Source organism: Spermophilus citellus, assembly GCF_964194105.1.
Source record: "Spermophilus citellus genome assembly, chromosome: 9".
NCBI lineage: Eukaryota > Metazoa > Chordata > Mammalia > Rodentia > Sciuridae > Spermophilus > Spermophilus citellus.
Genome location: NC_138191.1, coordinates 121,322,275 through 121,334,428, shown reverse-complemented (window position 1 = coordinate 121,334,428; position 12,154 = coordinate 121,322,275). Strand labels below are relative to the sequence as shown.

The 12,154-nt window shown below is 61.2% G+C and overlaps 1 protein-coding gene across 2 annotated transcripts in view; it reads left to right on the top strand.

Moving 5' to 3' along the window:
- MAN1C1 (mannosidase alpha class 1C member 1) overlaps positions 1-12,154 on the top strand; it is a 116,132-nt gene that overhangs the window by 82,691 nt on the left and 21,287 nt on the right. For both annotated transcript variants that reach the window (XM_081308990.1, XM_081308991.1), the window contains exons 3-5: positions 5,128-5,243; positions 7,165-7,245; positions 11,455-11,549. In XM_081308990.1, the coding sequence (XP_081165116.1) occupies positions 5,128-5,243; positions 7,165-7,245; positions 11,455-11,549 (292 nt within the window). The remainder of the gene's footprint in view (positions 1-5,127; positions 5,244-7,164; positions 7,246-11,454; positions 11,550-12,154) is intronic.

Here is a 12,154-nt window from a genome sequence, read left to right as displayed (position 1 = left end):
GACTGCGTCACTGGGAGCCCCTGGGGTGCAAGCAGAGGAGCAGAGGAGTGGCAGGGAAGGGCACGGGTGGAAGCCCAGGCTCAGCCAGGAGTGATGGAGAGAAGGGGCCTGAGTGGGGACGGGAGGAAGGGGGAAGGGGAGGTCCGCAGGACTGGTGAGGGGCGAGCAGCAGCCGAGACCTGGCTCTGGGACCACAGCTCTTGCAGGAGGGAGCAGGCACCAACCACGGTGGGAAGACTGAGGCGACAGTGACGTCAGATGCCCGAGGATCTTCGGGTGGAAATGTGGGTAGGGAGGTGGGTGTGAGCCCGGGCACCAGGCACAGGCGCTACTGTCATCAGCACGGGGTGGGGGGACCATGAAGGGAAGAGGGGAGGCAGAACAGAGGCCCCAGACACAGCCCGGGGGCTGCCGGGGGCTCAGGGGCTGGGAAGGAGCACCGCAGGCAGGAGGAGGAGCTGGAGGAGGAGCTGGAGGTCTGAGCCCGAGGCCGGGCCCAAAGCCAGCCCCAGGCACAGCCTGCAGCCTGGCCCCTGCCCTCCGCCTTCCGCTGCCCTTCCACAGCAGCCTCCTGGGTGGGCGGGAGGGCGGGCGGGACTGTGGTGTAGACTAGAGGCCAGCTGATGGGAGGCACAGGTAGAGGAACCTGCGGCCTTCAGAGCGAGCTGGGGACGGGGCTCCTGTGCTGAAGGTGGGGGTGCGCAGGGGCAGGGGCAGGGGCGGACGGCTTCTCAGGAGGAGGAGCTGGGATTGGAGCCCTCGGGGGATGGAGATGGGAAGGGCCTGCAGGCAGCCAGCTCTGGGGGGACCCGGGAGGCAGCTCCTACCAGAGTTGGTAGAAGAGGCCGTGGGAGTGGCGTGGCCTGTGGGGTTGGGGACTGCCGTGGAGCGTGGCCTGTTGGAGCAACCCTTGGGGCTGCTTGGAGACACAGCTGCAGGGTTAGCAGGAAGGAGCGAGAGATCCAGCCGCAGCCTTGAGTCCCCTGAGCTCAGAGCCCGAGGAGCACGTGGGAGAGGAGGGCCCCCGAGCCAGAGCCCCAGGAGGGCACCACAGACGCCGTGGGCAGGAGGAACCAGGAAGCCTGGCCCTGGGAGGTGGGCCCTGGGGAATGTGCAGATCTGAACCTGCTGAGATGCAGGAGACACAGGGGACCCTGAGGGTGGAGTGGGCGGCCCAGCCACAGGGTGCAGGAGAGCCACGGCAGGTTCCGGAGCCAGGAGAGGCAGGGTCTCAGGAGGACAGGTCAGAGGTGAAAGACTGGAGTCTGGGAGGTGGGAGGACCTTTTAAAGAGGCAGGTGCACACCCCGCTCGGGGCCAGTGATGCCCTCCAAAGCAGGCACAAGGGCATCCCTGGAGACTGGAGGGGCTGCCGGGGGCCAGGAGGCCCACCTTCTGTCCATCCTGCTAAGTTCATGAATTCTCAGCAGTGGACCTTCCATCCACAGCCCATGCGACCCGCCCAGCAGCCCTGAGAACTAGGTCCTGCTGTCACCCACCTTGCAGATGAGGGAAACCAGGCTCGGAGGTAAAGTGTCTCCAGCCGATCGGTATGGGACACCAGAATTGGAACTCGCGGCCCCCGACACTGAGGCCAGCCTGTCCCCGTGGTGCGAGGCGGCCTGGAGAGGCTCTCTCATGCCCAGCGGTTAGGGCAGCAGCCCGCCTTTTCCCTGGGCCACACGCCCTTGCCCTTCCCCACTCCTGGCCCGGCCTTGGTTTCAAGGTGAGCCAGGGACCCCAGAAATGAGAACAGTGAGCAGACGTATCAAGCGCTCAGTCTGCTGAACAGGCAGGTTCCAACGTACTCATGGGCTGTGTGTGTGGCAGGTATGCACGTGACGTGTGCGTGTCCTGGGCCACCCGCCGTGGCTCTCAGGTGTCCTCACCTCATTTTACAGGTGGGGATTTCAGTTCTTAAAGCAGACGTGCTGCTGGCCCATGCTGGGACGGAACCCAGAGCTGTCCGATCCTGGGCCGTGTCCTAATACACGCCTCTGCCTCCTGCCCCGCAGGAGGGGAGCCAAGTTGTCCTTTGTAATCCATGAGGTTCCAAACTGGGGCTGGGAGAGTGGCCCTCCAGCCCCAGCGAAGGCTCCCGGCTGCCCTGTGGTCTGTGTTGGTCCTTGGCCACGAGCCAGGGGCCTGCTGACTAAAGGACCCATCTCTCACCCCGACTGGGAGCCGCCCCAGGCAGCAGATGGGGTGGAACCGGGGCAGGGCCTTCTCTCCTGCCCAGCCTGGCCTCTGGGCAACCTCTGGCCCGAAATGAAAGGCTCCCCAGTAAGTGGCTTTCTGGACGTGAGCCCAGCCATGTGCTGGGGTAGGATGCGGGGGGAGACCAACCACAAAAAGGATCCAGGTGCCCAGAGCAGGGGCAGGACCTTGCCAACAAACCTCAGCAAGCCACTTCTCAGCCGGCCACCTCAAGTGTCCCCAGAGATGTCAGAGGGCAGAGCTGGTCATGAGGAGCCCTGGCTGCCCTCCAGGCCTGGCCCGGGAAACAGAAGCCCTGTGGAATCAAAACACAATCAGCCGGGGCAGGATTCAGAAATCAGATCCTCGGCCGCCCCTCGAAGAACCACCACGGAGACTTCTGGCCCCACTGGAGCTGACTGGCGGGTGGGGGGCAGTCAGAGCCAACGCTGTCTGCAGAGCTCCCGAGGCCACGTGTGCGCCAGGGAGCCTGCACTGGCTGGGCCTGGGCCGGGCCTCCTTCAGCCTCATTTTGGATGCATCCCCTTCCCTCCGTGGGGGCCTCAGCTGTAAGATGAAGGGGTGACATAGCAGGAGTTCAGAGTCCCTCCAGGCCCTTAAAACCTCAGCTCCACAGCCCTCCAGGGTAGCAGGGGACCCTTGCTGTACAGCTGGGGTGTGGCAGGCTGGGGCCAGGGGCTTGCTGCAGCCTTGCTTTGTCCCCCAGCTCCCTGTCCTGAGCCCCTCCAGAGGGTAGTCCTTCCCGGGACCTCGTGGGTCCCTGACACCTGTGGGAGAGGTGGCCGGGACAAAGCAGGAAAGGCACCCCTGTCTGGCTTTGGGGGGTTTCCTGCCCGTCCTGGAGGTGGGGGCAGCTGACCTTCTAGAAGTTCACTTCCACCTGATACCTAAGCCAACTAAGAGGAGAGCCATGACTGCACCCCGTCACCCACCCTCCCGGGGTCCCCTCCTGCCAGGGCCAGCCCCCCTTCCGGGGATGCATTCTCTCACCTCGACCTCCCCTTCCTCCCAGCCTCCTCTCTCGGGGTACCTTCCAGGCCGTGCCCTTGGTCAGCGCTTGCCTGGCCGCGGCCGGGTTTCAGGATTCCCTGTCTGCGAAGTCCACACAAGTGGGCAGTTAGGGAGGCGCCCGGCGGGGAGCCAGGTGCCAGCCGAACCTGGAGACACCCAAAGCCTGCCCGGAGTCCAGCGGGCCGGCGGCTCTGCAGTCCCAGGAGGGCAGAGCCTGTGACTCAGTGCTTTTGACCTCTGCAAGGAGGTCACTGTGGGGACGGTTACTGCTCTTAGGCCACTGTGTCCCAGGTTGTATATCCAGGGATTCAACCAACTGCAGGTGAAACTGTGTGGGGAAAAACCGACATCTGTCCTGAATGGACTGATTTTTCTCCCCTAAACAATGCGGTACAATGCATTTACGTAACGTTTGCACGATACCTAGAGGTGATCTCAGTGTGCGGGAGGTGTGCTGGTCATATGCAAATATCACACGTTGTATCTATTTTGCCATTTTATATAAGGGGCCTGAGCATTCGCAGATTTTGATATCCAAGGGGAGTTCTGGAACCAGTCCCCACAAGGAAACCAGGGGACAACTGTACTCTGGTCCCCAAAGGAAATTCCTGCTGCCTGCAGTAACTCTGGCTGTCAGCTGTGAATTGGAGGCAGCCACCTCTTAGGCACCAGGCCGGCTTCCTCCCTCCCCGCCTCCCCACCTCCTCCACTCCGCAGGCCTCTGGGTGTGGCAGGTCCCCCTCCTTGCTTTCCTGCCTCCTTCACAGTATGGAAAACTCACTCCTTCACGGCTATCTCAACCTTTACTGCCAGGAGAGTCTCACCCAGCGCAGGAACAGCTGCGTAGCCTCCCACAGCGAGAGTGACCATGAGGTTTTTGTTTTATGCCTTTGATTGAAGTCTTTGCCCAACTTCCTTTTAAAAAAAAATGGAGATGAGTTTATGCCTTTAAAAATAACCTGCGAGGCCAGGCACAGTGGCGCACGCCTCTAATCCCAGTGGCTCAGGAGGCTGAGGCAAGAGGATCACAGGTTCAGATCCAGCCTCAGTAATTTAGCGAGGCTGTAAGCAACCTAGTGAGACTCTGTGTCCAAATAAAAAAGTGAAAAAGGGCTGGGGATGCGGCTCAGTGGTTGAGCACCTTCGGGTCCAGTCCCTGGTGCCAACAACAACAACAACAATAATAATAACAAATAAGCCATGAACTAAAGAAATAAACACCCGCAAGCCCAGCACTCGGATATTCAGGTATTCCCCGGGGCACACCCTGCCTGGCCGCGTGGTGCACACACACTTGCACTTTGGTTTACAATAAAGAGACCACACTGCGGCTCTTCTTTCTTTCTTACCTAAGAGATGCCAGGGTTTCTCTCCCAGGAAATAAACAGTCCACTTCACTGAGCGGGTGGCTGCCTGGTGTCCCGCTGTAGATTTAAGTTACCATGTGTGACCCGTCCGCTGCAGGACCTGGAGCCCCCCACATGCAGTCCTGCAGCACCCCATTAGTGTCTGCACCCTCCTCCTTCCTTCAGGACTAAGCAGGCCGTGGAATGAGGTCCCGGGTCAGACACGCTTGTCATGGTCTGTGTCTGCCACGCTCAGCAGAGCAGAGCTCTGCTCGACCGGCCCCGAGGTGACTTGCTGACCCACAGAGGAGTGGACCGAGGTCTGGCTCGGCCTGGCGCCTGGTCTCCCATCCCCGCCTCTGCAGGCCCACCAGGAAGCAGCTCACAGGGAAACACTGGGCCCCAGCCTCGCCTCTCCTGGGGACACTGGAGGTCCCCCTGGGTCATGCCTTGGAGTCTGCCCGGGCATTAAGGAGCGCTGGGACCGTGGCTTGTCTGGTTGGGGGTGGAAAGGATGAGAGCGACCCCGTTCACACCTTCGATTCTGCCCGCAGGCGGCCTCAACGGGGCGACCATCATCGACTCCCTCGACACCCTCTACCTCATGGAGTTGAAGGAGGAGTTCCAGGAGGCCAAGGCCTGGGTGGAAAACTACTTCCACCTGAACGTGGTGAGTCAAGGCCCTGGGTATTCGGACTAAAGGGGCCCTGCACATCAGCGACCAGTTCTACCCTGAGTCTCTGACCCAGAGATGTCAAGGGCCTTGCCCAAGGCTGCACAGCAGAACAGTCCCAGAGTCAGGACTGTAGAGGACTCCATGCTGAGTCCAGCCTTGAGGTGGGGACATCTCCCTGGTCTGGCATCCTCTCCTGGGCGGTAAGATGCTATGGCCATCCCCCACTCCCCACGAGATCGGCCCTTACTCCTCTGGGAGTGTTGCTTCTACCCAGGCTGTTCTCGGGCTGAATCTGTCCCTCAGGGCAGCAGGGCAGACGTGGCTTGATGGAGGGCACGTGGCCAGCTCTCCGAATGGGTGTGGCAGGGCCGCCAGTCAGAGGGCCGCAGCCAGGCCCAGGACCCTCGTGGTTCCCATTCTCCCGGGCTCCCCTGGACACGGCCAAAAGCCTCCTGGAGAGGATGGCACTGTGTCCAGACGGCACGAGAGCCCTGAAGGCCAGGCCTGGCCTGTTCATCTCCCAGCCCAGGGGTCTCTGCTCACAGCAGCGGAGGCCACATGCCGGAACCTGGGGAGTGAGAGGCAGATGGGAGGGGAGCAGGAGTTAGCCCTACGTGCCTCAGCCCAACAGCGCGCTCTGCCTTGGGAGGGGCCAGGTCGCTAGCACAGGCCGGGTGGGGGGGACCTGGGGGGTCCAGAGCCACGCAGCCAGGAGGCGGCCGAGCACAGGCTCCCGCTGCCCAGCTGCTCTCCCTGGGAGAGGGAAGGCGAGGTCGCAGCCGTGGTGGCGTGGAGCTCTGTCTTGAGCACGTAGAAGGCATCTCCTGGCACTGTGACGTCCAGCTCAGGTGTGAAGCCACCCCCTCCAGGTCATCGTCATTCCCTGGTCATCTTGAAGCTGGGGGCCACTCCTGGGGCTCATGCGAGGCCAGGAAGGTTAGACTCCTCCCGCTCCCTCCTCTGAGGACTGGAGTGACGTAGGGACATCTGGAAAGCTGCCCAGGGAGCCGAGGGTCCTGGGACACTCAGGCAGGCTGGGAGCATCCCAGAAGAAAGCCAGGCAGGGTCACCTCTTTGAACGGTGGCTTTCTCATCTGACCTCACGCCACACTGAGGCTGAAGAGAGTTGGCTTGGCCCGCTCTCGTGGCCACCGGTGATAAACTGTGGTGCAGACAGCTGCCTCCCAGAGCCCTGGGGACAAGGGAGGTGGCCGCAGGCTCCACTATGAGGGCCATGCCCTGCTGTGGGCAGCCACCCTCTCTGGGAGGCGCGGCAGCCTGTTCTGCAGATGAGGAGACCGGAGCAGGGAAGGGGGATTGTCCCCCAGCCGTGTTAGGTGGTCGTGTGGGATGTTATCCCAGACCTGGTTCTTGGCGTGGAGTCTCCAAACCCCTGATTCGCAGTCCCCACGTGATGGAGACAGGTGTGGGTGTGTCCCGTGCTCTCAGGAGCCAAGGTCTGAGACATTGCAGGCCACGCCTCTGCCTGGCACCTCCCACTCAGCCCTGGCCCTGCCGGTCACCCCGGGAAGGCCCTGTCCCTTCTCCCGCTACCCCAGGGTCTGCCTCCAGAAAAGGGAGGAGAGGCCCCGACTAGAAAAGGCCCCTTGGGCTGAGCTTCCTGGAGCTCCGCAGCCAGCTCCTCCAGCTCCGTGGAGCGCAGCCAGGCGTAACTCTGGTGGCCTCTGGCAAGGGTTGGGGACAGAAGCCAAGCCCAGTGTTTATTTGGAATGCTGTTAAAGGTTCAGTAGCAAACCCAGGCAGGTGCTAAGCCCCACCGACTTTTGCTATGAAACCTGGGCCTGGCCTGGCCCTCTGGGGGTGCCCTGGAGCCAGGCCCAGGTTGGGGGTGCAGCAGGGGCTTCAGTGAGGCCTCGGGATCCCTGCTCACTGTGTCCTGCTTTGTGTCCTGCAGACCGGGGAAGCGTCCTTGTTCGAGGTGAACATCCGCTACATCGGAGGGCTGCTCTCGGCCTTCTACCTGACAGGGGAAGAGGTGAGTGGGCCTCCAGTCCCCGGGACCATCCCTGCTGGACAGGGCTCTAGCGAGCACCCTGTCCTAGCCCTTCCTCTCACCAACGAGAAAACAAGGTTTCAAGGGGGCGGAGATCTGCCCAGGGGCCACCGTGAGCCCCGCAAGGACGGGTTCCCCTGAAGCCTCCTCCCGCTCTCTGCCGCCCAGGGCCCCGCCGGCCCCCAGTCAGTAGCGGATGCTCCAAGGCCTCGGGGTTCCCCTCGCAGGCAGCTGCTTGTGTCTGCGTGAGGCTGGTTCTCAGGACCCAGAAAGCCGGGAGCAGGGTTGTCACGTTTCCACCTCGGGGACCCTGGCTCAGTCACACTCCACGGCCACCCTTGCCCTTCCCTCCTGGGCCAGGTGCCAGCCAGACGCCCCCACCTGAAGGCAGAGCCCCACGCGGGAGACCGGGATCTCCTCCCACCCATGCTCCCCGCTGTGGCCTGCACAAGTCCCTTCTCACCATCCCAAAGGGGGATGCTCGTTGTCCCCTCTCTGAGCTGGGGAGGGCTTGTCCCGGCCAACAGCGCCAGAGCCCGCTTCTCCTGTAGAGAAGGGGGCTTCCTCCTCCTCCTCCTCCTGAGCTCCTGCACAGCCCTGGTGTCAAGCGGTGAGGTGGGCACTGTCCCCAGAACTCAAGTCACTGGGTGGGTGTCCCCTGTGGCCCAGCAGGTCCCTGCGATGGGGCTGGGTGCTCGGCTCCCTCTCCTGCCCCCTCCCCTGCCCCCAGGGACATGGGCTGGGGGAGCCGGAGGTGGGCCAGGCAACCGCAGCAAGACCCCCGCACACGTTGCTATCTGCAGTCGCCTCACCCCACCCCCCTTCACCTGCTGCAGGGCAGGGCCGCAGTCGGGGGTTTAGAGGCGACAGAGATTTATCTCCCCAGTTGCTTCGGGCCTCTCTCCGTCAAGCCTAATCCCCTCAGCAGAGATTACTGCTTGTACCAATTTGTCAAAAAAAAATTGTAGACAGAGCCCTCGGCTTTGAGCCACCCGAAGACTGAATTTTATTTGAAAACCTCAGGACAGGAAAACGACAGAAGGAGCAGGAAACAGGCACTCATGCTTCACGGGTCTTTACCACCTCCCTGGCTGGCTGTGGTGGGGAGAGGGGATGCAAGGGAGGGTGGGATGGCAGCTGCTTGGGGCTCATGGGGCTGGTTTGGGGGTCCGTGGGTCAGGCTGGTGGCCCCGTGGCATAGGTGGCTGATAATAGTTATCAGTGACTTGCAGATGCGGAAACTAAGACTCACGTCCCTGAGCCACTGAAGGGGGTGCTGGGCCTGACTCCTGACCCCGTGGTTCTCCTGTCACTAGTTGTCCCCAGGGCTCAGCCACACCTGCCTGGGCCTCCCTCCATCCCCTCTCAGCCTGACATGGTCTCTCTGTTCTTTAATGTTTCCCATGAGTATTTGTGGAGTCGGTGTTGAGGCCCCCAAGCCTCCTCCCAGGCTGAGGCTGCCTTCAGAGGAAGCCGCTGGAGACCCCTGTGCGGCCCTGACCAGTCTTGCCGAGACCAGGCGCTCTGAGAAGGCAGCATGACCGCGCAGTCTGGCACGCCCAGTCCAGGACAGCCCCAGCTGATTGCCAGAAAGCCTTGGGAGGCAGCCAGGGAGCCGGCCCCCACTGTCGGGGCAGATGGGGAAACCAAGGCTCAGAGACAGGACAGGGTCACACAGCTGCTGAGTGGCCCCTGGAACTGAGCCCTCAGGGCCCCCGTGCCCTTCCCACTGGACAGGGTGTATCCATGCTGGCCTCTCCCACCCCTGTCCTGGAGCGAGCCACTTAGCTCTGCAGCTTTGGGAACGTCGGTTCTGAGACTCAGTTGTCCCATCCTCAAAGTGGGTCAGCACCTTCCCAAGTCACGGCAAGGACTGACGATGTGTAGACCGGACACCAGCGCGTCTCACTCCTTCCAAGATGGCCAGGGTGGGGGACCCGCCTTCTGTCCCCAGGGGCTCACTCCTGTCCTCACTCAGTCCCCCCCCCCTGCCAGCAGGGAGGCTTCTCAGGCCTCTCAAAGGAGGGGACGTGGTCCACTGGCGAGCTCGGCGTCCTCGGGACCAAGACGGTCCGACAGCTGCCGTGTCCTCACATCTGCTGGAGCCCTGGGGGCTCCTGTGCTCACTGCTGCAGCCCCTGGGGTCCAACCAAGAGATGAGGAGCCTCCCGGAGACCCAGGGCCTTCGGAGCACTGCACCGTGGCTTCAGCCAGGCCAAGGCTAGAGGCCCCCAAGGGCAGGCCCCGCGGTTCTGTGGAGCCACGAGCCCCTGCACTCTGAAGTGGCTGGTCCCAGGGCCCACTTGGGGGCCCCACCATCAGGTGCTGGACCATATTATCTTCTCTGGCCCGTGGCTGCCAGCCCCACGCAGCCCTTCCCTCCTCCTCAGAGCAAGGACTACCCCACCCTCGGAGACCTCAAACCCATACCCAGAGCGTTGGGAGATCCCTCCCCACTGCCCAGTGCACCCAGAGGTGCTCGACCACCGAGCCACATCCCCGGCCCTTTTTACTTTTTATTTTGAGTCACTTAGGGCCTCGACAAGTTGCTGAGGCTGGCCTTGAACTCATGATCCTCCTGCCTCAGCCTCCTGAGCCACTGGGATTGCAGGCATGCACCAGCGTGCCCTGTGAGTTTTTGGTCACAGGGAGGACTTGACAAGGGTTTGTTTTAAAACCATAGGAGGTCAGCAAATTGGGCTGTCCCAGCTCCAAGGTGACAAGACACCAGGAGCTGTTGCTTAGGGTCTTGAGTCTCATCTGTCCAAAATAATATGACATTAAAAACTGTCTTCCCTCCATGTCTGAGGACATTGGGCCTGAACCCCCGCAGGTGCCTAATTCCATGGATGCTCAAGCCCTGATAGAAAACGGCCTGGTGTATGAGTGAACCCACGACCACCCTCATTCCTTGTAACACTTAATACAATGTAAATGCTGTGTCCACTGTGACATGTAGGAAATGATGACGAGGGAAAAAAGTCTGTACGTGTTCCATACAGATGCATATGCTTTTAATATTTTTCACCTGCAGTTTGTGGATTCCATGAATACACAACTGCAGATATGGAGGCTTCTTTTTTTTAGTAACGATTGCACAAGCCAGGCACAGTGGTGCACACCTGTAGTCCCAGCTGCTCTGGAGGCTGAGGCAGGAGGATGGCTTGAGCCCATAAGTTAGAGGCCAGTCCGGGCAATCGTGAGACTCCCCGTCTCAAAGAAAATCGATATTTTTTTAATTTCACAGAAAATAGATAAACCAAAAGAAGAATCTAAAGCTTGTCCATAAGCTTACCCTCTGAGAAGAATGTTATTTATATTTTGGTGTATTTCCTTCCTTTTTTTCATACATCCACATATGAATAATTTTTTGAAGTTGAAATACACTGTTTTCCTCTAAGCATGTTAAAAACCCTTTCTTTGCCATGTGTCCTCGGACAGCATCATCTCGGTGGCTGTGTGGCGCTCCATGATGTGAAAGCCATAATTCAACCACCTGCCGAGACCTGGGTGTTTCTGTCCCCAAGCTATTCTAAATAGTGCCAGAGTAAATAGTCGTAAAGTTAAATCTTTGCAACGCTCTTGATTATTATTCCTTTAGAATAAATTGCTGGGAGAGAAACTGCTGCGGCAGAAGGTCACGGGCCTTTTGAGTCACCCTGGACTTTCAGGGGGACCGTTTGGCGCCTCCGGCAGGACCTAAAGCCTAGGAGCTTCTTGCACGTGGGTGATGGGGACAGGGGTCCCGCGCCCTCCATCCCTGTGTCTAATGGGAACAGTGAGCAGCCGCACTGTCCTCCCCTGTGACACCGCGTCCACAGAGTGGGCGGCACTGACCACTGGTGACCGCCCCACCTGCCGGGTCTTTGTGTGGACAGGGAGGCGACCCCCAGAGCAGCCAACTGCTTTCCTTCCATCTTCCCACTACCTCTAATCAGAGGGACAGTCCTTCCTCCCAGCCCGGACCCTGTGATGAACGCTGTGCAATGATTAACTTTCCTCTCCCCCCGCACCTCTGTGGGGCCGGTCCTTTGCGGGTCCAGGCTGCCCCCCAGGCTGGCTGCCTGCAGAGTCCAGGAGCGTCACCTCCCCATCTGGGCTCGCAGCCCGGGGAAGGTGCACCCTGCAGCAGTGGCCTCCAGGAGTGACCGCCCGCCCTGCTGACGCAGTGCCCGTGGTCCTGTCGCCCAGGTGTTCCGCAGCAAGGCCATCCAGCTCGGGGAGAAGCTGCTGCCGGCCTTCAACACCCCCACGGGGATCCCCAAGAGCGTCGTGAACTTCAAAAGGTAGGACGCCCTGTCCTTGCCCACGCTGGGCCTCAGGTGCTGCGGCAGCTTGCCCACGGTCTAAGCCTTGTCTGGGGGGGCAGTCTGGGGGTGGCCTCGGGGCGGCCTCGGGGCAGTTGGCAGACAGAGGGAAGTGGGTCCCTGGCCGTCACCCGGGTCCCATCTGTTCTTCACAGATGTGGAAACTGAGGCCCAGGGAGAGGGCAGTGCCAATCTTGGAAGTCAAAGGAGTCAGTGGCCTGGTGACATCTACCTTGGCCAAGGACGTTCCTGGGCAGGTGTCTGTCACGCAGCCTGGTGCTCAGGTTCAGGCCCCCTGGAGCTGACGTCTCCCAGCTGTCTCCAGGTCGGCCCGAACCCTCGCTGCACCTCATCCCCCTCCCTGGGGCAGGTGCCCGAAGCTGCCAAGGGATCTCAGGGCCCTGGCTCTCCCCAGGACAGAACCCTGCTCTCCAGGGGACCCAGGCTCTGTCCCTGTGCTGCGAGGGTCCATCCTGAGGCCCTCTGACACACCCAGACAGGAGGAAGGCTGTGGCCGCTCCGTCCCCCAGGCCCCACCCCTGCTCCCGAGGGGAGCTCTGGTCTCAGGTGCTCGTCCCCACGGA